The following is a 22,170-nucleotide window of genomic DNA, read 5'->3' as shown; positions in this document are numbered from 1 at the left end:
TGCAGAGTTCTGGTTTATGCCTAGGCGGCTGTGAGAAGGCAGCTTGACCATGATCTTGACCATGATCACAACATGACTGGACCCGAGGGTAGGTGGAGAAAGGAGGTCCCTTTGGGAGAAACTCTTTTGGCTGTCATCAGTGGTCCTTCCAGGCTACTGATGGGAACCAACAATGAACTGGAGGTGCACATAACAGATCTGGGCCAGAGATCTAAACTTTGTGTTTCTCTCCTCATTGTTTCTAGGCAACCCAAGCCCCCATTTTGAAGGACATCTGATGGGAGCATGCAGTCAACAAGGACTGAGATAACTCCTTCTGAAGACTGGAGACCTACACGCTGAACCCACCCGCGCAAGTTAAAAAATAGCATTAGAGTTACTATAACAATACACCATTCTAAGATTTTGTCAGGATAGGTAAAGCTAAAATTTCACCAGTTATTTCTTTTGTTGGTGTTCAAATTTGTATCTCTGCAGTTCTCATGTAACAGCAATGATTACTGCAGTCAAATAGCCCTCTAGGGAGACATTATAGCAGAGAATAGGAAATGATTCAGGATTTATCTCCTTTTGTAGTTTATCATGCATGTAACTCCTTGGAGAGTGCAGAAAATATTTGTTTGGAATATTCCTAATTTGGTGGCACTTTCAAAGTCTGACTTATCAGACCTTTAAAAAAATCATCTAAATCAACAACAATTTCCTAATTCTTAACTGAATCGTAATTCCAAAAGCAACGTGCTATTAGAATAGATTTCAGGTAATCACTGATGTATCTCCACTCTCATAAAAGGAAATCACAAAAAGAAGAAAATGAAGAGAAAAATGGAAAAAATAAAACAAAACCTCATTTATTTTTATTATTTTCATGTAACCCCCAGGTAGAAGGACCTTCTGTTGCACTTCAAGATTTTAAACCTGGCTGCTCTTCAAAATTCATAAAAAGATTTTTATTTTAATGAGGTATAATTTACCAATTGGATTAATGTGTTTATTACTACCTAGAGACTGTGAAGAGCCTTATTTTTGATTTGCAACAAAAACGTCTCTAATCTTCCGGATAATGGCCTGGATGCTGCATTTGTCTATTATAGCAAGAGGATATTTGATGCTCTGATGTAATATGCTTTGGTAGCCATATTAGAACATTCTGTACATCCAATCTCCTCCTATTCCTTATTCGGCTCTTGTTCTATAGTACGTTTTTCAAAATGTAAATTATTTCACAAAAAATATAAATTCATATAGCATATTATATACAGGTTTAATGCATGCAGACTCCTAAAGTGATAATTCATCATAGCATTTTAATTTATCTGATATCTGTGTGTGCCCTGAGTCAATATTCTAATCATTTTCAAACCCAATTAAGCTTTGTCTCAGTAAATTTTCACTTTTTGACAAATTATGTTACATTTGCACATTCTTAGTATATTGTCCATTCATTTGATGTGTGTGCAAAATGGACATATCTACCTTCCAATTTCACTTTTATCTATTTTCCCAAAGCACTGAGTTATTGCTAGTCCAACAGGTATATTGTGGAGTGGGATCTTCTTAGGTCTGCACGTGGGAAAAAAGTCCTTTTTTCCTTAAGTGCTCAACTTTTAGTTGCTTTGAGTATGATCTGGTAAGCCATTTGTCTACTCTAGGACATTGCAACTTCACCAAGTTGAAATACACTTCCACCCAAATTTGACAGCATTTTATATCTTTCACAGAGCTAATTTTATAATATCTTTCTAATGATATTTAAAGTGTGTCTTCATACTGCTGATGGAGACAGTTATGTTGAATGGTTTGTTATTTGAGGCAGTTATGTTGAATAGTTTACACAGGGTGCATTTCTAAGTGCAGGCGATGCAACACAGCAAAGAACAAAGCTGTTGAATTCTGCTTCATCCTGAGCAACAGGATTGGGAAATGTACTCACGTTCCACAAAGTAAGAGCTGGCATCAATCTTCCAGATGATCTGGCCCCGATGAGAACCGTTAACTCCACGGTTCTTATAGTCCAGGAAGTTTTCCGACAAGACCTCATCTGTATTCCCAGGAAAGAAAGAAAGCAGAGTAGAGAAACCCATCAGATAACAGCATATTTAGAAAATTAGGAAAAAAAAAAGTAAAAGAGCAAAGGATATTCATGCCACCTCCAGCTCAGCAGAAGAAAATGCACCTGGAATCATAGAATCAGAGAGAGAGAGGCATCCTCAGGTACCATCTGGACCAACCCCTTCTTATTTTTATTTAAAAAACTTTTTGCCTTATTTTTTAAATTGAAGTACAGTCAGTTACAATGTATCAGCGTCTGGTGTACAGCATAATGTCCCACCCAAGGAACATACATATATTCCTTTTTTCATTAAAGGTTATTATAAGATATTGAATATAGCTTCCTGTGTTATACAGAAGAAATTTATTTTTTTTAAACCAACCTCTTTTTAATACAGGAGTCTCTTCCCCATTTCTCAACATTCCTGGCAAGTGATCTTCTAGTTGGTTCTTGAACACCCTCCAGAAACAGAGAAATAATTGCTCCTGTGCCAGTTCATTTCACTTTTGAATAGCTCTTAAATGTGCGGAATCTTGGTATAAAAATCTTCCTCCTAAAGCTTTCATTAACTGGTCCCCGTTTGGGTCTGAGAGTAAGGCATAAACTAGAAAACATCCAATAACACTTTCTGGGCCTTATCCTATGTCATCTCTGCTCCAGCCTGGGCACTATCGTCATCCAACATTTGGAACTCATCCATGAATTTATCCGTCCATCCTTCACACAGTCATGCATTCATCTCTTTGTCCAACAGATACTTACTGAGATCCAGTCCGATCTGGTTGGATGGTCATCTGCCACGCTAGGAAAGGGGCAGCAGCCAGGGTGTTGGGCAAAATCATTCTGAACTAAAACTTACAAACAACTGAAGACACAGCCTTTAAACACTAAGTAAAGAAACAAGTGCATTATTACAACTTGTAATAGGGGATAGGAAGGAAAGGAACAGGGTGCTCTGACAGGGAGTTAGTTACAAGGAAGGAGAACAACAGGGGGATGGTCAGGGGAGACTGGGAGGAGGAGAAGGAACCATGAAGGTGGAGATGGCGGGGGTGCGTGTGGAGGGTGGAGATACCACATGGTGTCTAAGGCCCCAGAGGGGGAGAGCCTGCCCCATGGAGGCACTGAACGGAGCTAGTTGGGGGATGCACACTTTTCCTCTTCTGCCCTTCCTCTGCTCATCAATTGCAACCCATCAATGTCCCTCTTAAAACTGGAGAGAGCAAGGCAGCATCCTTGGAGACACCAGATCCACGAAGACAGAGCTAGCTACCTCCTTGTTGGTTACAGACCTCTTGTTCTCAGCACAGAAGAAGATAGGGATATTAATTTTACCTCAATCTTCCCTAAGGCCCTTGCAGTTTCCACTTCACCAGAAAGTAACTATCTGAACTAGGTGAATCTGAAGCTGTGGAGAAACCATGTTTTGAGAGTTCAAATCCACTACAGTGTCTGGAGAAACAACCAGAACTCAGGGGCTCCCGAGGGCTGGCCCAGAGCCCCGGCTCTGCAGAGAGTGGCTAGGTCATGGTTGCCCTTTTGGCAACTGAGATGCCCTGAAATTCACATCCTGAATCTGGCTGGACTGGGAAAATGGGATGAGGTGAAGGAAGGCAGGGTTTGTGGCTAAAGGACCCAGCTCTAAGGACATATGTGCTATTTACCAACAGTCTCATTTCTATAGTCACAGGTCCTCATGTGCGAGATGGGGGTGGTGATAACCAGGACTTCATGGAGGAGGATTACATGAGATAATGGTAAATGTGCTGATGACCTGCTAAGGTGATTCCACATTTTCGGCTGCCTCCTCTTTGGCAAAGACGGTCAGGCAAAGCCACACTGTCCCTGCCTCATTAACGGCAAGGACTGTTTGTATATGTTGGAAAATCACTTGTTTGCAAAATTTGTCTGTCTTTATAATCACAGTGTGTGTTCACAGCCCTGTTTGGGTTCCTAAGATGATTGCATAATACGTCTTTTACAGTAATTGCCTCATTTCTGCAAAAAAGGCATAATATTTTCCTAGCTCCCTGGGTCTTTAGTACAGATATAACGAGTCTCATACCCAGATAGAAATTTGCCTTATTATGGCAATTCTCCAAGGAGAGGTATTTCCCTGAATTAATCTGTTCTCATCACAAGGATATTTGCTTTAATAGTCATGGTCAGTTATCCATATATAATAGCACCTAGAAAGGGTGGTGTTCATTCATGCACTAGGTCAGTGTGTACCGAGTATTTACTCCACTCTAGTCACTGTGCTAAACCCTGGGGATACAGTGCTGAACAAGACAGGGTCTATGTCTTCAAGAAGTTTCTAATAGATTTGGGGATCTATTCAAGAAAGTGCAGTTTCATTAGAAGATAGGAGGTATAAGAATGTGTTAAATATCAAGAAACCAAATGAGAAAAAGATAAGGGTGAGTAGGTGGGAAGAATCAGAAAAGAGTGAAGAGAATCGCAAAATAACATGCATTTTAAAGAGAACAAGATGCATTTCAATGTATAGGTTCAAACACATTTTAAGAGAATGCCATTTGGTCCTGATAAGTATCCCCATTCCCTTACAGCAATAATAACACTTAATAGCAAATATTGTACAAGAAAACAGAATAGTCTGTATTCTTGCCTGGACCATCTGTGCTGAGAGGTCAAGCAACTCTTTCCCCAAAGGCGTTTACTGACAATTGTTACAAAAGTTACTAGCCTTTGCTTGGGAATCAAAGTGTATTTTCAGGGTCAGAGGCAGGAAAACAGAATCAGACTAGATGTTTTATGCAGAAGGGGATTTAATGCAGAGAATCAGGTTTTAGAATAATGGACTCTAGGCTGGGGCTCTGGGAACAGCCCCAGAATAACTGTGGCTCTCCAAGGTGCTGATTCTGCCTCACTCAGAGAGGACCTGCTGAGGACAAGAACCCCAGACAGTAGCTGTGATCTGGACAGCAGGAGGCTGCTGCACTGCCTGAAGTCACTGTGTCTTTACCCCTAAAGAGAGTGACCAGCCAGTGGCAAGCTGAGTGGGTAGGTCCCTGCCACCACCACAAGGCTGCCTGTGACACCCACGAGGGGAGGGAGGGGATGCTAGGGCACTGTGATAGTAAAGCTTAATTTCTCAGAGCCACGCTCGGGCAGCCACAGGCTAAACAGCAGGAGGAACCTAACAGTTGACTTCCACCTTCCCAGTCCTGCACCTAAGGTGCATCTAAGGAAGGGACCCAAGTTTGCATCTGGAACATGGTTGCACCGGAGTCTGGGAAATGTCATTTTTGGGGACCAGATTCTACACTGAAGGAAGGCATTGAAGGAAGAGGACTGGTATAGGTGATGGGAGCCAAGCTGTGCTTTCCACTACACTGAGGGATGGGGACCCCCTGGCTACCTACTCTGAGGATCTTTTTGCTGCATTCTTTGTCATGGTAGAAGATTTTGTGGGAGCAATGTCTGTGTGACTACAAGGATATCTGCAGCTGCCTTGAGGCAAGAAGGTTAGGCTATCATGACTAGCTATGCGATCTTAGGGACTGTACTTAAATCCTGTGTCTTCCTCACTGCACAATGGGGTTAATATTGCCATACTAAGTGAAGTCAGTTAGAAAGAGACAAATATCACAAGATATCACTTATATGTGGAATCCAAAAAATGAGCCAAATGAACTTATTTACAAAACAGAAACAGACTTAGACATAGAAAACAAACTTATGGTTACTGAGGGGAAAAGGAGAGGAGGGATTGAGGAGTTCGGAATTTGCAGATACGAACTACTATATATAAAATGGATAAACAACAAAGTCCTACTGTATAGCACAGGGAACTACATTCAGTATCTTGTAATAACCTATAATAAAAAATAAAATGAAAAGGAATATATATATGTATGTATAACTATGTTGTAGACCAGAAACAACACAACATTGTAAACTGACTATAGTTTAATTTAAAAAAGTAAAAATAAAGATGGTAAAAAGACAAAAAAAATGGGGATAATATTAATTTTAACCTCAAAGCCTCTTGTGAGGAATAAATGAAATAATACAGGTAGTGGTCTCAGAACAGTGTCAGACATCTAATGAGCAGCTGTTTCTGTTTATAGTCTGGGCTAAAAATAGGGCTCTCTATGGCAAAGCTCCATGCTACTTAATGAGCAAAACCATTGGTAATAACCTGAAACATTAGCTTAAGCCAGGACTATTTAAGTTTTTCTCATTATTCATTTTGTACAGAATATAGAGAGATGTATTAAATTTCTCCAAAAAATATATTTGCTAGATGATATTTATTTCTTCTAGTATGTAGAATCCTACCTCCTGCTCCTCAGTTTATAACAGAGAAAAGATCTCTGCACATTATTAAAATTTTGAGTCGGAACGTCATAGTGAAGCTTCCAGAAACAAGCACATCTAAGAAACCAGGGATGTATTTATCGTACTTTGTCTTCAACATGGAAACTATACTATGCTTTCAACAGTACTTTCGATCTATAATAGAAGAGTGTACAGCAAAGATTATTGCTGTTGAGAACAGAATGGGCAAGGGAGCATAGAATCAATTAAAAGGAGAATTGATCCATTACCTAAGCCCACCAGAAAAAAAATACAACGTGGATTTCACTTCCCAGAGGAATTCATGCCTTAACCAATCTCAGAAAAATCTCCAAGGATTCTCTCACTATTGCTAGACTAGGGGTTTACTAACTAGTAGGTCAGATCTGGAGAGATCTACTTGCCTTTCACTCTACTAAGCCAAGGATGTAGAAGCTCTGTTCTCTTGTACTAGGAAGGGAATCTAAGGATAAAAGGCAGGGCCCTTTAATCAATGTCACTCTCTTTTTTTTGTGGCTTTTCCCTCAGATTGTTTCCCTGACCACAAGTATTCTCATCAAGTGCTTGGCATAAAAGAAAAGCTTCAGTTCCTCAAGAGTAGATGTCCATAAGGAAGCATTCTGGGAGTTTCTGTGTGCAGGTGGCTAGCCAGAGAGACAATTCAGCCTTCATCCTAAAACATTACATTTCAAGGCTGTGCACATTAGATGTTTCTTAAGAGCAAGGGCTGGGTTTCTGTACTTACCGTATAATTTCCTATAACTCCTACTATGTGGTTCCCCAAACTGGAACACCTGACAGACAAATACTGGGAAATAAAAGAGGGAATCTTGCTCAAGAAATGCTGTGTTAAACCAAGTAAAGCGGGTTGCTTACTCAAACCTTTAATATGTACTGTGAGTCTCTAAAAGTGGGGCAATGTAGGCAGACGTTCCCATCCTTATTTAACCATAGAACCATTGTTCCATGGAGCGACAACTGAAATCCACTGAAACTAATGTGTAGGATGCGAGTGCTATTCACACGGCTATAGTGTTCATGCTTTCATCCATCACTGCACTTATCCTGCTAGAATGTGTGAGTTCTGGTGAAAAATGGAATAGGAAGCTAGAAGAGAATCAGCTTCCAGCTGATTGAGAAACTGTCCCAGAAAAAAAGTTGGAAAATATACAAAAAGACCAAGGCATATTGAGAATAAAAGGAAAAGTGTCCATATCTGGGAAAAGAGGGTCCTGAAAGATCAAAGGAATATGAAATTTTGTTGGATGAACTACTAGTTGGTTGCAAAAAGAGATAGTGATAAGGTTAAAAAACTCAGTGGTGGCAAATATGGTGGTCTAGCCAGGGTTTCTCAGCCTTGGCACTACTGATGTTTTGGGCTGGATAACTCTGTTATCTTTGTTGTGGTGGGGCTGTTTTGTGCATTATAGGCTGTTTGGTGGCATCTCTGGCTACTTACTAGCAGATGCCAGAAGCATCCCTTATAATGAGACATCCAAAAGTGTCTTCAGACATTACCAGATGTCCACTGGGGGGCAAAATTACCCTTGATTGAGAACTACTGGTCTATGATTAAAAGCAGTCAGTGAAAGAACAATGGAAAAATGGATAACCTTTAATTCAACAGATCTAATGGAAAGCAGAAAAGGAAAACACAAAGAAACAAAAAGAAAATGCAATAAATAATCTGAAGAAAGATGGCAAAAACAAGTCCCAATAAAACAGTAAGTACAATAAATGTAAATGTGCTATTCTAGCCAATTAAAAGTCAGAGACTCCCAGACCAGAATAAAAAAAAGCACACACAAAGAAAGATGTTTAAAAAAAAGACAAAGATTGAAAGTAAAGAAAAGAAAAAGGTAGCTCAAGCAAACATGAAGCAGAAGAAAACTAAGAGACTAACAGTCTTGAATGGTTAAAAAAAAAAGGTAGAATTCAAGGCAAAGAGTAGAACAAGGAACACAGGCAGATCTGTAGTAATAAACTGTAAGAAACTGTACAGGAAAAGATATGAGCATCATGAACATTCATCCATGTAATATTCAGCATCAAATCTGAAAAGTCTAAAATGGAAACAAATATAGAGAAAGATAAATTAAAATTAAAATTAAATTTTTTGATAGTAATTTTCATACACTCCATTCAAAAAAAAGGAAGAGACAAAAAATTCAAATATACAATATATTATTGAATTGATATGATTGAAATTAAATTCACACACATACATGTGCATCAGGGGGAGGGAGAGAATCCTTGCTTTGTGAGGTACCCTATGAACTGAAACTTGCACATATCAGAATTGTGTCCTTGTTTTGCCTGGTTCTATGGGAACTGTTACCACTGTATATTAATATAATATAAAATTAAATATTACACATATTTATCTGTAATACATATATACAAAACCTCTCTCTATATATACAGATATCTATATAATGATATTCTCTCTATATATATATATAGAATATTTTCTATCTCTAGATAGATGATAGATAGAATGAACCTTAGTCACAACAAAAATACACTTATTTATGTCCACACTTGGAATATTTACAAACATTGAGCAGGGATAGGTCACAGAAGAAGCCTCAAAAAATTAAAAAAAAAAATCAGTTTGATACAGATCATAATCTCTAACCTCACCCAAGTGAAGCAACCAAAAAGTATGGAAGAGAATATTTGTCCTCAGGCACCAGTCTCTAGGTGGTGGGTCAAAGATGCCATTTTAGGGAATTTTTAGTTTTAAGTTTGCTCTGAGTTACCATCTCTTTATTTGTTGAAATTTGAATGCATGAACGTACTCTAGTTTCATTATGATTGAAGTTGCTGAGTGAATTCTAGGTATAGGAATAGCATGGTGCAGCACGGTATGATAATATGATTTATTAAAATTCTAATTAATAAGAAGGCTAGTTTTGCAAACTATGAGCGTATTATGCCTACTGTACTTATTCAATTCTATTTTCATAATTTTAATTGCACATTTATTTCATGTTTCAGCAGTTTTATTAAGGGCTGCTTGCAACAGAGTCAAAGGAATGGCTATTTTTAAACGTTGATCATCCTGAAGAGGGTTTTAAGGTATTAAATATTATTTTAACATTGGAATGTGAAATGAAGAGGCAAAAAATACTCAAATAGATTCGCTCTAATTAATTCGCTCTAATTAAGTTAGCATTCTGATGATTAGAGAGGTCTTAATTGTATCCTTCAATTTATGTATCTTAACCCAATTATACAATAGTGTTCCCTCAGAGTGAGTAAGTCATGGACATTGCTGAATCTTTAACCCGAAGTTTAGGAGTCATAAACAATCAGATTTCACTTGTCAAAGTCTAGCAGGTGTCACTGAATGAATCATCGCAAAACTACTTCCCGGAAATACTGATGTCTAGCGAATCTGCCTCTATGTACTTGTTTTTGACCAAATCATAAGCTTCTGCGCATTTACTGACAATTAAAAGCTCTTTCCAGGTCCCTGTTGGTTTGGTAGGAAGCTTTTATCTATAATGTAGAAATGAAGCGACTGAGGACACGTCTAAGGGCCATAGCTAGGCTCAGTGAAGCCTGGGGATTAGGGGAATTGGCCATGATGGATCCAGAGACTAGACTCCCTGACAAACTAGATCAAGACGCGCTGTGTCCATCAACAGGCAATAAACGCACAGTGTCTTATCAATTCCGTTCAACGATCCCGAGAAGACGGTTACGGTTTTCTCTCCATCTTGGAGTCAAGGAGCCTGAAGTTCTGATGGCAGTATCTAGCTGGGGCCCCACATGCAGCCAGTGGCAGAGTCTGATTCTAAACCAGGTCAAGCTGTCACTGAAACCCCAAGGTCTTTCCCCATTCTGTGTCACTAGGAGAGAGAGAATTCTTTGTCACTCTCCTCTAGTTCAGGAACCACTCCATAAACGAGGGCACCCAAATGCAATTGCACTGTTAAAATAACAGTAATGTTACTGTTACTGTCCCATCGCTGGGCTCCTGGCTAAAGACACACTGGTGACTCGGTGACAGTGGCAGTGAGCAGGGCCATACGTGCCCTTCCAAGTCCAGATGTCTTACTTGCTATGGCAGGAGAAGTCACATCTGCCTGGAGAGCTGTGGAGGTCGGAGCTGCAAGCATCACCTGGTCCCCCGCGGACAGCTGGGGTGCCCACTGACGTGGAATGGTCCGCACCCGATTTTGCACCTGCATGTGCCAAGCTGTCCCCAAGGGCAGCGTGGGGTCTGTCGCCAGGGTAGGCAGCTGTGTGGCCTTGGGAACCACTGACTTGGGCTCCCTCAGCTGTGAAATGACAGATTAGATGAAATCACCTCACTCTATGATCTGCTCTTTGGCAAGACACTGCCAATCTGGCAGATGAGTTGCTAAGGATCTACAAATGATGAACTTTTAAGGTTCACAGATAATTCTGGATTTGGAGATTGTTTTTGAAATGCTCTGCCGCCGAAAGCGTTGGCATTTTGCATTAAATCGCTTCACAGCTGTAGATGCGCAGCTACTGTGAGAAGAGCAAACTGTCAGATTAAGATGCTAAGATGATGAGCTGTGTTTGCTTTCGTCTCAGTCAAAAATGTCACGTTCACAGCAGATCTTATTCATTCATGGAGTTTCAGGCCGCTTGATACTGCGGACAGCCCCTTCCTTCCTGTAACGTCCTCTCTCCCGTCTTCTGTGATGTGGTAGCCGAGTTCTGGTCCTCCTCTCCATCACGCCTCCACCTCCTTTCTGAGTTCCCCCTCTGCCTCTCTCTCTCTGGCAGGGGCTTTCTGGTGCTTTCTGGCTGCACACAACCCACGAGTGAACTCTTCTACTCTGCGGACCAATTACTGCAGATCTGCACCCCAGCCCGGATCTAGGGCTGAACTCCAGACACATCCATTCCTTCATTATGGATGAAGGCGTCCACCCCTTCTCCCTTCCAGATGCTCCTTTTCCCACCGTTCCCTGACTTGAGAAATAAATGGCATTGACTCACCACGGCAGAAAGGTACGGCTGTGAAGAGCTGATTCAGAACTAGATCTGGGGCCCCAAACTTAATGGTCTAAGGTGCTAAAAATAAATCAATATTCCCATTCAAAGTAGGGGATGGGTGGGAAGGGGACAGGGGCAAAACCGAGGGGGGCAAGCTAGTCTAAAGGGGGAGGCTGACGCTTAACTGCAGCTCACAAGAGCCACGTAGAATCACAGGCTCACTCTGCCCAACTGAAGGCTTTTGTGAGAGAAGCTGGAAATGTGGGTTTCAGCGTGAAATCTCTACATTTTAAAATGTTGACAACCAATCAAATTTAAGACAATACAGACTAAACAAAATATGAGTGGTAGGCTGTTATTTGACAGCTCTGTTTTAGACTGACGGTATTCAAACACTTATTCAAGAACTGTTTTTAGAGCAAATTAAATTTTACCTCTTTGGAAGTCCAATTTAGCAAGTAACCACTATTCGTGTAACAATTTCAAAAACTGTGGTTTTCCATCTTTATAACAAGGTGTGTGCTTTACAGCTCACCGAACTGATTGTAAAAACTTTAAGAGAGCCAAAAATATGTCCCTAATAGCTAGCTAGTTAGACAAGAGCCCCAAATTTTATCATAAAAACGGTCCAGTCTGTGAAATACTGATAACAATCATCTGATGCCTGTGATGTTACGTCTGGCATTGTGTGTCTGAATGTGTGAATATTTCGTTGCCCAGACTGAATGTAGAAAGCCCCGCCTCTGTCGAACGTGGGTCCTCCCGCCATTATACCCTGACTTGCTGATTCCCCAGCATAAACGTGTCAATTTTCAGCACACCTGATTCCATCATGTAAAATAGATGGAATACATTTTTCATGTCAATTTCTTTTCATCATCTCGACTCTGTGATATTTATTTTCTCCAGTCGCTTTCCTTTTAGCCGGCACCCTGTTTGTCAGCCTGTAATGTGCCTGCTTTCACGGCCCGTGTAATCCATTATGTCTTTTAAATATAAAGCAGTAAAAATGCTGAAAGAGGGCCTATGATTATGTTGAAAACAAAAGTGAAATTACTCCACAAAGATGTGTGTACCGTGGTGGCACACATGGCGTTGCTTTGGTCTTAGAAACACATGGATTTAAAAAAATAAGCTTTTCCTATAAACTTATTCATAAGCACAAAAGCTTCTAAATGATCACGACGTCTGTGTTTGGCCACACCTCGCCCTGCTAGTTCCTGATTCTCATGGAATCGAGGTGGCAGGAGATGCCTTAGCGTGTGGTCTTCAGGGTGTTAGAGTTTGGTGTATAACACCTTTGACTGTGAACTGAACGTTTTAGTAAAATGATCGCATTTCCTAAAATAGTAAAGCATCCATAAAACTGAATGACGTATAGCACAGGGAACTGTATTCAATATCTTGTAGTCACCTATGGTGAAAAAGATTATGAAAACGAATATGTGTATGTTCCTGTGTAGCTGAAGCATCGTGCTGTACACCAGAAATTGACACAACATTGTAAACTGACTCGACTTCAATAAAATAATATATATACATATACATAATCGAAAAAGACAAATCTGACTCCATGTTAGGTCTGTTCCTTTGGCTTTAACCCTGTGCCCTGTGTTCTAGGCTTGGTCTTGCTAGCTCTGCGCTCACATAAAGATAACAAAGTTGCAGAATAGAGGATAACAATCGTTTTGTGGAGGTTTTGCAGGAGCACGATGAGCTGGCCCAGGTGGACGGCTGCAAGAACAAACAATTCCTACACCAAGAAGTTTGCAACAATGTGGACGGCTGCAAGAACAAACAATTCCTACACCAAGTTTGCAACAATCAACAACACTACCTTCCCTGTTTTTTTGTATAAAAGAAGCCTGTATTCTGACTGGGGGATGATGGTTCTCCAGCACATTAGTCTGCCATCCTCTCGGTCTGCCAGCTTTCCGAATAAAGTCGCTATTCCTTGCCCCAACACCTCGTCTCCTGATTTATTGGCCTGTCAGGTGGCGAGCAGAACGAGTTTGGACTCGGCAACATACATAAAATGAATGATGAATTACAGACCTGTTGGACACCCAGACCGCGCGCACAGACTGTCACTTCTGCGGGACTCGGGGCTGTCCTACTCACCGATGAGGTACATGCCGATCCAGTCCCCAGCGTCCACCTCCTCCTTTATGTCCCAGTGGATCACCAGGTCCTGGGAGTGCCCGATGGAGTAGTAGGAGCTGCTGACCATGAGCGTGGAGCGGCTGTCGGAGGTGACCAGGTCGGTGTCGCTGGTGGAGCGGGGGATGGTGACGGCACCGTGGGGGCCGGTCCTGATGGCCATGCTGTGGAACTGGCCCGGGTTGTAGCTGTGGCGGAAGGACTCCTTGCACCGGCGTCGGTTCTGGGAGTTTCTGGATGGAGATGCCATGGCGGCCAGGCCTAAAAACCTGTTCTGGTACAGATTCTGTTGGGGGCAAACAGACAGTCAGCAGGGGTGGGAGATGCCGGCTACGCAGTCAGTCACTGTCTTCACAGGGAAGGGAGGGGATGTGGGAACGCAGCCTCCCCGGGAAGGTCAGAAACAGACATAGAGCGTCTTCCTCAGGGCATATGCTGAGCTCTGGGCTCACACGGGGAAGGCAAGAATGATATGCAAACTCACCAATGGCTATGCCTCCCCCAGCTCCCTCCTGCTTGCTTAGTATTAAAAGGCCAGGCATGTCTGCAGACCGGCCCTGGAGATGCGACTGCCCCCAGACAGAGTGCTATCTCTTGAGTCCACCAGCATTAATTCAATCGGATCCAATTTTCTCCTTCGTTAGAGTAAATGATGGTTGTTACCACTGAACATTATAGCGATCCCTGCAGCATTCAAGGCCTTACACGCAGCCCAGAATTAGAGGTGGTCCCTGCTGGGTGAGGCCGTCACTCGCTCCTCTTCCATTTAAACTCTTTCGCTCTACAGAGTGTCTCTGAGCCATCTGACATTCTTATTAAGGATCTCAGATAGCCTAGTAATCTTCAAACACTGCAATTTTCACTAAAACCCTATTTCAGAGGACCCGTGTCTCCTTCAGAGCCAATGTTTTTGCAGCAAACATTGCAACTGTTGAGGAAAAAAAAAAGGCATTTTTTTTTTTTTATTGTAAATTTACAACACTGAGCACTTAAAACGGGCTGAGCTGATGCAGAGCAAGAACTCAGCTGTTTTGGATCCAGAGAGCTTTCCAAACACGGGCAACAGGGCATCTTATGGAATTAGGACAAAGGATTCTTTTTTGAAACAAGCAAGGGTGATTCTGACTTCATCGAAGGTTACTAAAATTGGGATTTCAATGCACATCTTTGGGGCTGCTGGCTATAAAAGTACACGCTGTTGTACAAGTAATAACACTTCTGTTTCCAAGAAGAGAAGATTAAGGCCTTAAAATGTGTCGAATCATGCTGCTTAGATCCCTGGGACTGTAATTTATTACCCACATCCATCAAATCCAAGTTACTGACTTTTCTGTTTACCAGCCACGAGGACCAGATCCCAGCACCAGTCTACTCTTTAGATTATATAAAGTCTATTGAGCAGTAATTTAGGTCTGTTCTTTTTCCATCTCCCCAGACCAGGCACTTGTAAAAAGTCTATTAACCTGATAAAGCCTGCTGCTGGCATTCGGAGCCTCAGGCCTCTGTGGCCATGTGGCGCACCTATCCGTTCATTATTTGAGTCTCTTGTTCGGAATTTTTCTGGCCCCACGGGCAGTAACCATGGAGTTACCGTCGGCAGAAAAGCCAGACTTCAGAAAGCATCTCATTACACTATTGATACCATATGTCTTATTTTTGAAAAAAAAAAAAAAAAAAAAAAAAGGCTTGCCACTGCAACAGCATGAAAATAGATGGACCACACTGTTGCCTGGAAACCGGTCCACCTCTCCGGAAGATGGGCACAGTCTTGAGCCCAGGAAGCACGAAGGGCCCACCCACCTCCCAGGCTCCCTGTCTCTTCTGGGCCGTTCCGGGAGGATCCCGGTAACCTGACCACCACGCAGGGGGCTTTGTCCAGAGACCTTTGTAGAATCTCCAAAACAAGGAAGGCTGTTGCTGGAGAGCATAATGTTTCTCCTGTTTGTACGTACTTTCTGTGTACTAAGAGCATCTTACAGTGTCCTTATGGAGATGAAAAACGACTACTTGGAATTAAATGAGATAATCGCGTCTATGATTATGGCTTAGACCAAACCATGGGCGAATTTAGAGCAGCACCTCCCAGTTTCCTGAGACAACTCATTGGATCTTTCTAGTCCTCCGTTTTCTCATCTGTAAATGGATTGCTGTCAGAATTCAATGATAACGCAAATCGAGCTCTTACCATAGCAAGCGCTCAATAAATAAAAATCCGCTACTAAAATACTGCTAGCATTGCTTGAGGAAGAGAGTCGCCCTGCAGTGGAGGTCCCAGGCAGTCGGCCAGGCTCCCCTACTGGCCAAGGGCCCCTCACATCATCCCCAGAGCTTCACATTTGAAGTCATCCTGCAGCAAACCTGCAAATCATTTAGTCACGGCCCTCCAGCTTTCCTTACAAAACCGAAATAGCAAACATTCAACAGGGCAGCATGTTTATAAAGATAGATTATATTAAATCTATTTAGCAGTAATTTAGGTCTGTCCTTTTTCCACCTTCCAAGACCAGGGCACCTGCAAAAGGTCTATTAACCTGATAAAGCACAGAATTGGCATTTGGACTCTTGGGATTTCTGAATGGCCACGTGGTGGGCCTATCCATTCATATTTGAGTCCCTTGTTAGGAATTTTACCAGACTACCTATCTGCCACTTTTTTGGGTAAAACGTCCTTTGCTTTTTGGGTAAATACACCTCCCTTTATTTGTCAGGTGAGAGCTTGAGTGGGACGTGTTTGCATTAATGCTGAGGCCGAGAGATCTTTATCCATGTGGTGTCAAAAAAGATTACAGGGTGCTTTTCCTTCATTGGAGACACTTCTGCTGGGGTAATTTTTCTTAGAATTCCCTGGATATCAGGCAAGTCTCCTGAAACTGTCAAATTACACCAGTGATCACTGTCCATGTGGTGGGAACAAAGGCATAGATAGAAAGGGACATTAGTCAGGGAAGACGTTCAACAGTAATTTACCAGACTGGAATGATGGCAGTGGCCTGGAATAAGAAAGGCACCCTCAGTGCTGCTCCTTGAAGACCGCACGCCCCTCCCCTGCCCTCACCCCAGCCTTGCCCGCATGCTCCCCACTCACACTTGCAGGCAGACTTTGCATTCTGATTTGAGGTTAAGCTCCCATCACCAACTCTGCTATGACCTCTCCTTATAGCCTTTCCCATTCCCGAGGGAATGGGTCTTTCTGCTCCGCGATCCCTCAGGAATCATATTCCCCTGCAAAGATTCTCGTTGGATTTTTGTTAGTTGACCCGTTCATGCTCTGCCCTATGCTGTGAAGACCCCTAAGTCAGGGTTTCCCGTTCTTTCTACCCCTTGGATCTGGCATGACTTCCAACACACACACACACACACACAAACACACACACAGACACACACACACACACACAAACACACACACAGACACACACACACAGACACACAAACACACACACACACACAGACACACACAGACACACACACAAACACACACACACACACAGAGACACATAGAAACACACACACACAAACACACACACAGAAACACACACACACAAACACACACACAGACACACACACAAACACACACACACAGACACACACACACAAACACACACACACAAAGTGCTAAGAACTTTAATATATAAAATTTACTTTATTCAGTTATATCCTGTCTTGTTCCAGAAACGGTTTAAGATGACTAATAAAAATTGATAACATACAGAAAGACATGCTAAGTTAGTAGTAGCTGGTGCAGAGGGTGAAGAAAATAGAGACAAAAAGCTATGTGGGGAGACAGCTAGCAGAAAACTCCACGCCGTCATGTCCTGAACAGGTGTTATTGTTAGAGACTCACAGCAGCTGCTTGAGTGCAGCAGGTGGATGGCTGACTCTCAGTGTGCGGTTCCTTCCCCGCCATGCTTTCCCCAGGCTTTCACAAGTGTTCTCGTTTACATTATACACTCATCCGGCTGCAAGAAGCGATTTAATCACTCTCCCTTCACATCTGAACCGTGGGAGATGAAGGAGGATCTGCCCTGTTCTTAAATAGCCTTGGATAAAAGACCACTCTCTTCCCAGACAGCGATTCCGTTGTTTTACAACCTCACATTTTCTTCCTCATCTCTAAGGCAAATCTCTTCTCCTCCCTTCCAGCACAGGGGAGGGGCGGCTTTCCCCGCTCTGTGGATGATGAGGAAGTTAACGGTATCACTAAATTGTTCCCAGCCTTTTCTCTGTCCCACCAAGTAATTCAAATTCAGGCAACAGACACTGGTAAGAAAACCACAAGAATATTAGTAAAGTTTCAGTAACATTGTGATTTCCTGATTAATGGTTGTCATCGAAGGCCCCTAGTTATGGGCTATGCCGAGCATCGATTTGAATTGACCCTTGAAAACGTGGGTCCAGTGAGTGAGCCACGGAGAACAATCTGATCACATTGTGTCCTGCTTTGTAGGGACTGAGATCCCATCTGCTGGCCTGTTTCCTATTTGAAGTGGAGGGTCCAACAATGACGTTTTGTTTACTTGTTTTGCTTTTTGATGAAAATAACTCGTAATTGTTGAAATGTTTTGAATTAAGTAATATGTTCTTCAATGATTTTTTAAAAATCTTGGAATAGACCTTGTGTGTTTAATATGATTAATATGCATTACAGTACGTTAGCAAAAACAAAATCTTCCAGAAGGAGACAGAATCTTAACAGCAAAAAATCATCACTTCTGGGGAAGGAACAAGTTACTATGTATATCCTTAAAAAAAAAAAAAAAACGCAGTGGGAGACAAAAGATTTGGCTGTGTCAATTTCTGACAGAGTCACTAATAGCTTTTCTGTTTTGGAATAGAAAGCCCTGAGGGCTGTCTCAGAATAAAAAGAAAGCAGACAAAAGGCATCTCCAGAACAGAGAAAACGATTCTTCAAAATTGAGTCTACACTCAGAAATCAAAAACTGTGGGTGAAAAACACACAGAAGGAAACTTCATTAAAGTACACAGGATGAGGGTATAGAAACTGGCATTAGTTAGTGGGAAGAAAGAATATAGGAGTTTTTGAGTTCATGAACGCATTTTATTTTGAGCAAGTAAAGGCCTGAAGTATTTTTATCCTATACTCAGCTCTTGTTATGATGTGGACAGTGTGGAGGTGGTAATGGAACTTCAGAAATATTATATACCTTGTCTTTTTTTGCAATGGATTTGAGAGCATTTACAACCAAAGATGTGAACAAGGAAATAGGGAAATACCAACCAGACAGAAATCAAGAAGTAGCAGTAAGAAAGAGAATGATAATCATTATGAACATTCGCTCAGTGCAGGAAACTTGCTGCATTATCTCATTAAAACCCTATCAACCATCACCCTTCAAGTTGGTGAGAAACTCAGCCCAGAACGGTTAATCAGCATTCCCCAGGTCACACCTTTTACAGCAGGAAATAGGGATTTGAGCCAATTCTGTGTGATTATAAATGGGTACTTGTATCACTCATGAGCACTCTCTCCAAGTTATAACGTGGGAAGTTATAAAGTTGCAGAATTGACCCTCAGATACTCGCTGAGATTCGTGGCACCAAAAGATAAAGCAAAATGTAGCACTCGTGATCAGAACATTGGAATGTTTTTCTCCCTCCATGTTCTTAATAAGATGCTCCATTTTAGACTCTATGTAGGGAACACCACATGATGTGGTGAACAATATCTTAGAAGACTTTTTAGAAAAAAATCACAAATGTGGTGGTAGATTGCTTGGACAAGTCTTTGACAAAAAGTGAGATCATAAGGCAAAGAGAGTTATTAGGGGCTGAAGGAACAGGCTTTAAGTGTGTTGCCTTTGACCACATTCAAAAGTTCCCTTGACTTTTTCCACCTCTGATGCCCCAAACCTCCTGCTCTCAACTCAGTGCCTGTTCTCAGTCCTGCATCTCCCTCTCTGGCCTCGATACTAATGAAAGAAATGTTCACATTATTGAGGTATGGGGAAGTCACTCTGGCTCATACATGAGTTCACTTGAATTTTATGTTAACTAGGAGAGTTTATTGGTGGCCTACCAAACACACATGGTGTTCCTGCTTTGATTATTAAAGAAAAGGGCACATTGACCAGAAGTAAAAAATGTCCATGTTAAAAATTAAGATGAAATGCCTCCCTTCCTGGGATGCCAGTGCTGGTCCTCCTTCCATGATACGGCTCCCTCCCCAGGTGCCAACCCCGTACTGACTTGCTGTGTACATGCTGATTTGGTTTTTTGAAACCTTGAAGGACTGTATCCCTGACTTGTTTGATGTTTTTGTTCTGACAAGATATAAGACTGTACTGAAAACCATGCTTCTCCAGAGCAGTTCTTCAGAGTAACCTGAGAGACTGTCTTCCGGGCTATAGTCCTCAGTTTGGCACAAATGAAGCTCTTTTCTAGTCCTATTATAGATTGTTTATTGATTATTTTTGTTGACCATGCAAATAAGCCAGAGCCTGAGGGACGTGTTCTCTCTGCAACTGTCTTACTTCTCAAATTACTTCTTATCAGTGCCCCTCTAGTAGGATGCAAACACCAAGACAGCATCATCCCTCCCTAGTTCTTTTAGGTCTGCATTTCCGGCTGAAGTTGTGCCAGGAAAGAATGTAGCGAATGCTCAGTGAATGGATGGATGAGTGAGTGAATGGGTGGGCACGGGGGTGTTACGGGCTGGGCGCATCTGCTTCTTCTGTCTGAGAGCCATGGAGTGATGCTCTGTTCCCTGAGCTCAGGAAACCATCTCAGTGCCCATTTTTGTCTCAAGCACAAGACTTGGTGCTCAGAATCCCCCAAGTTACTGGTTCCTGAATGACACTGGTCAGGAGGGAGAGTTGAGGGCAAAACTAAACACTGCCCCTGCCCCCTTCTCCATCTCACCTCCTGAGATCTGAGTCCTGCCCATATATGTGTATGTCTGCTGTTGTGAGTAAGGCTGTGGTACAGAGGCGGGAGTGGGGGGCTGAAGTGGCCCTGACCCCACGAGATGGTGGAGCCCTTCTGAGGAGGAGGGTGGGAGGTGATTGCAATACCACCATCTCTGTCCAGCTCTTCAGCTCCTGGGCACCCATCCCTGAAGCTGTGCCTCCAGCCTGTGTTTTTAGTCTCAGAGCCATGTGTCGAAAACCCCCTCTTTTGTGCTGGCCATGGTGCAGAAGAACATCACAGAGTTACATAAACTAAATTGTGTGGGCTCCTTTTCTTTGAAGAAGAAATAGAATCCCACACATTGGCAGCTGAAAAGGAACACTAGGCAGAGACGATTTTAATAAGCAAATCAAGCCAAGCCAGGGAGTAGCCACATAAGAAGTCAGGATTTAAAAGACAAGGGACTTGTTAAAATGACGGTCAACACATTCTTTTGGGAACACATAAAGCCTCATCATTCACGAACGAAGTCCAACAACACATCTGAGAGAGTCGAACAGCCCGACCCCCATGTCTCTGGGACCCCACTGATGGAGAGGGAGGTCTTTGCTTGTGGCTCAGATGCCCATCTCTCTGCTCACACCTGAGCAGAGTGAGCAGGACAGCTGGCCACACTTCGCTGGGTGCGCACCTCTTCCTGCTTTTGCTAAGTCTGGAATTCCCGGGTGCAGCTCTGGGTCACTCAGGAGGTTTACACTGGGAGGTGCTCAAGAACCAAGTTGTCAACAACTGGGCAGTGAGTGTGACTGGAACAGTGGGCAGGGGCTTGGGGAGAGGAGAGAGAGGAAGGTAGGAGGTTGGGGGCCCGCCCATGTTATTTAGGGGAGATCCCAGATCCCTAGTACCTTTTCCTGTTCTACCCTAAAAGGAAAAGGTCACTGGAAGTGGTAGTCCTGTGTGTGTGTGTGTGCGCGCGCACATGTGTACGCGCGTGTGTGTGTGTGTGTGTGTGAGAGAGAGAGAGAGAGACACAGAATGAATGGGTGTGCCCAGATGTGACAATGTTCCTGTCTTTCCGTTCTCAGTGTTAATCAGGTCCATTTCTTCCTCAAGAGGGTCCCACCCTGACGGATGGTGGAAAAGTTCCTTCTTTACCTATTTTTTTTCCCTCTAAGAAACTTCTTTCTTATAGTGACAACATATTTTTTTTCATCTGGTTTTCCTCCTCAACTGAGTCTCTCGAGACAGAGACCTAATCACAAAGACACATAGTAACCTAGGAACCAAGGTACAGGAAAGACCTCTCAGATAACTCGTACCATAAAACCAGCATCCATCATCCAAAGCACCACTGCCGTCAAAAGAGACAGTGTGAGGGAACGGAGAGCTTAAGAACTTACAGCCTCCTGAAACTAACCAACGTTGCAAATCAACTCTACTTCAGTTAAAAAAAAACAGCAAAAACCAAAAAAACCCTTACAGGCTCATTGGCTTAGGGAGTAAAACCGTGAAAAATCTAGAACAGCTTAAGTTGCAAAGTACATGTAGGACTGGTCTTCCTAGAACTAACTGTTTTCACCCTTACCAAGAAAAATGCCCTCTTGAAACTGCCTGCATTTTTTTATACACACATTTATATGTATATATCTTTATATATTCTCTTTTCAGATTCTTCTCCATGATTACTAGAAATTGAATCTAGTTCCCTGTGCTATATAGTAGGACCTCCTTGTTTATATGTTTTATGTATAGTAATGTGTATCTGTGAATCCCCAGCCCTGAATTTATCC

At 42.4% G+C, this 22,170-nt stretch overlaps 1 protein-coding gene across 1 annotated transcript in view; it reads right to left on the bottom strand.

Annotated features, from left to right (window-relative positions):
- HECW1 (HECT, C2 and WW domain containing E3 ubiquitin protein ligase 1) overlaps nt 1–22,170 on the bottom strand; it is a 323,530-nt gene that overhangs the window by 158,912 nt on the left and 142,448 nt on the right. The window contains exons 2-3 of the mRNA XM_032484276.1: nt 13,478–13,802; nt 1,934–2,041 (exon numbers count right to left, since the gene is read on the bottom strand). Of these exons, the coding sequence (XP_032340167.1) occupies nt 1,934–2,041; nt 13,478–13,766 (397 nt within the window). The 5' untranslated portion in view covers nt 13,767–13,802. The remainder of the gene's footprint in view (nt 1–1,933; nt 2,042–13,477; nt 13,803–22,170) is intronic.

The sequence above is a fragment of the Camelus ferus genome, chromosome 7 (assembly GCF_009834535.1).
Source record: "Camelus ferus isolate YT-003-E chromosome 7, BCGSAC_Cfer_1.0, whole genome shotgun sequence".
Taxonomy (NCBI): Eukaryota; Metazoa; Chordata; class Mammalia; order Artiodactyla; family Camelidae; genus Camelus; species Camelus ferus.
This window is presented reverse-complemented; position numbering and strand designations above follow the sequence as displayed.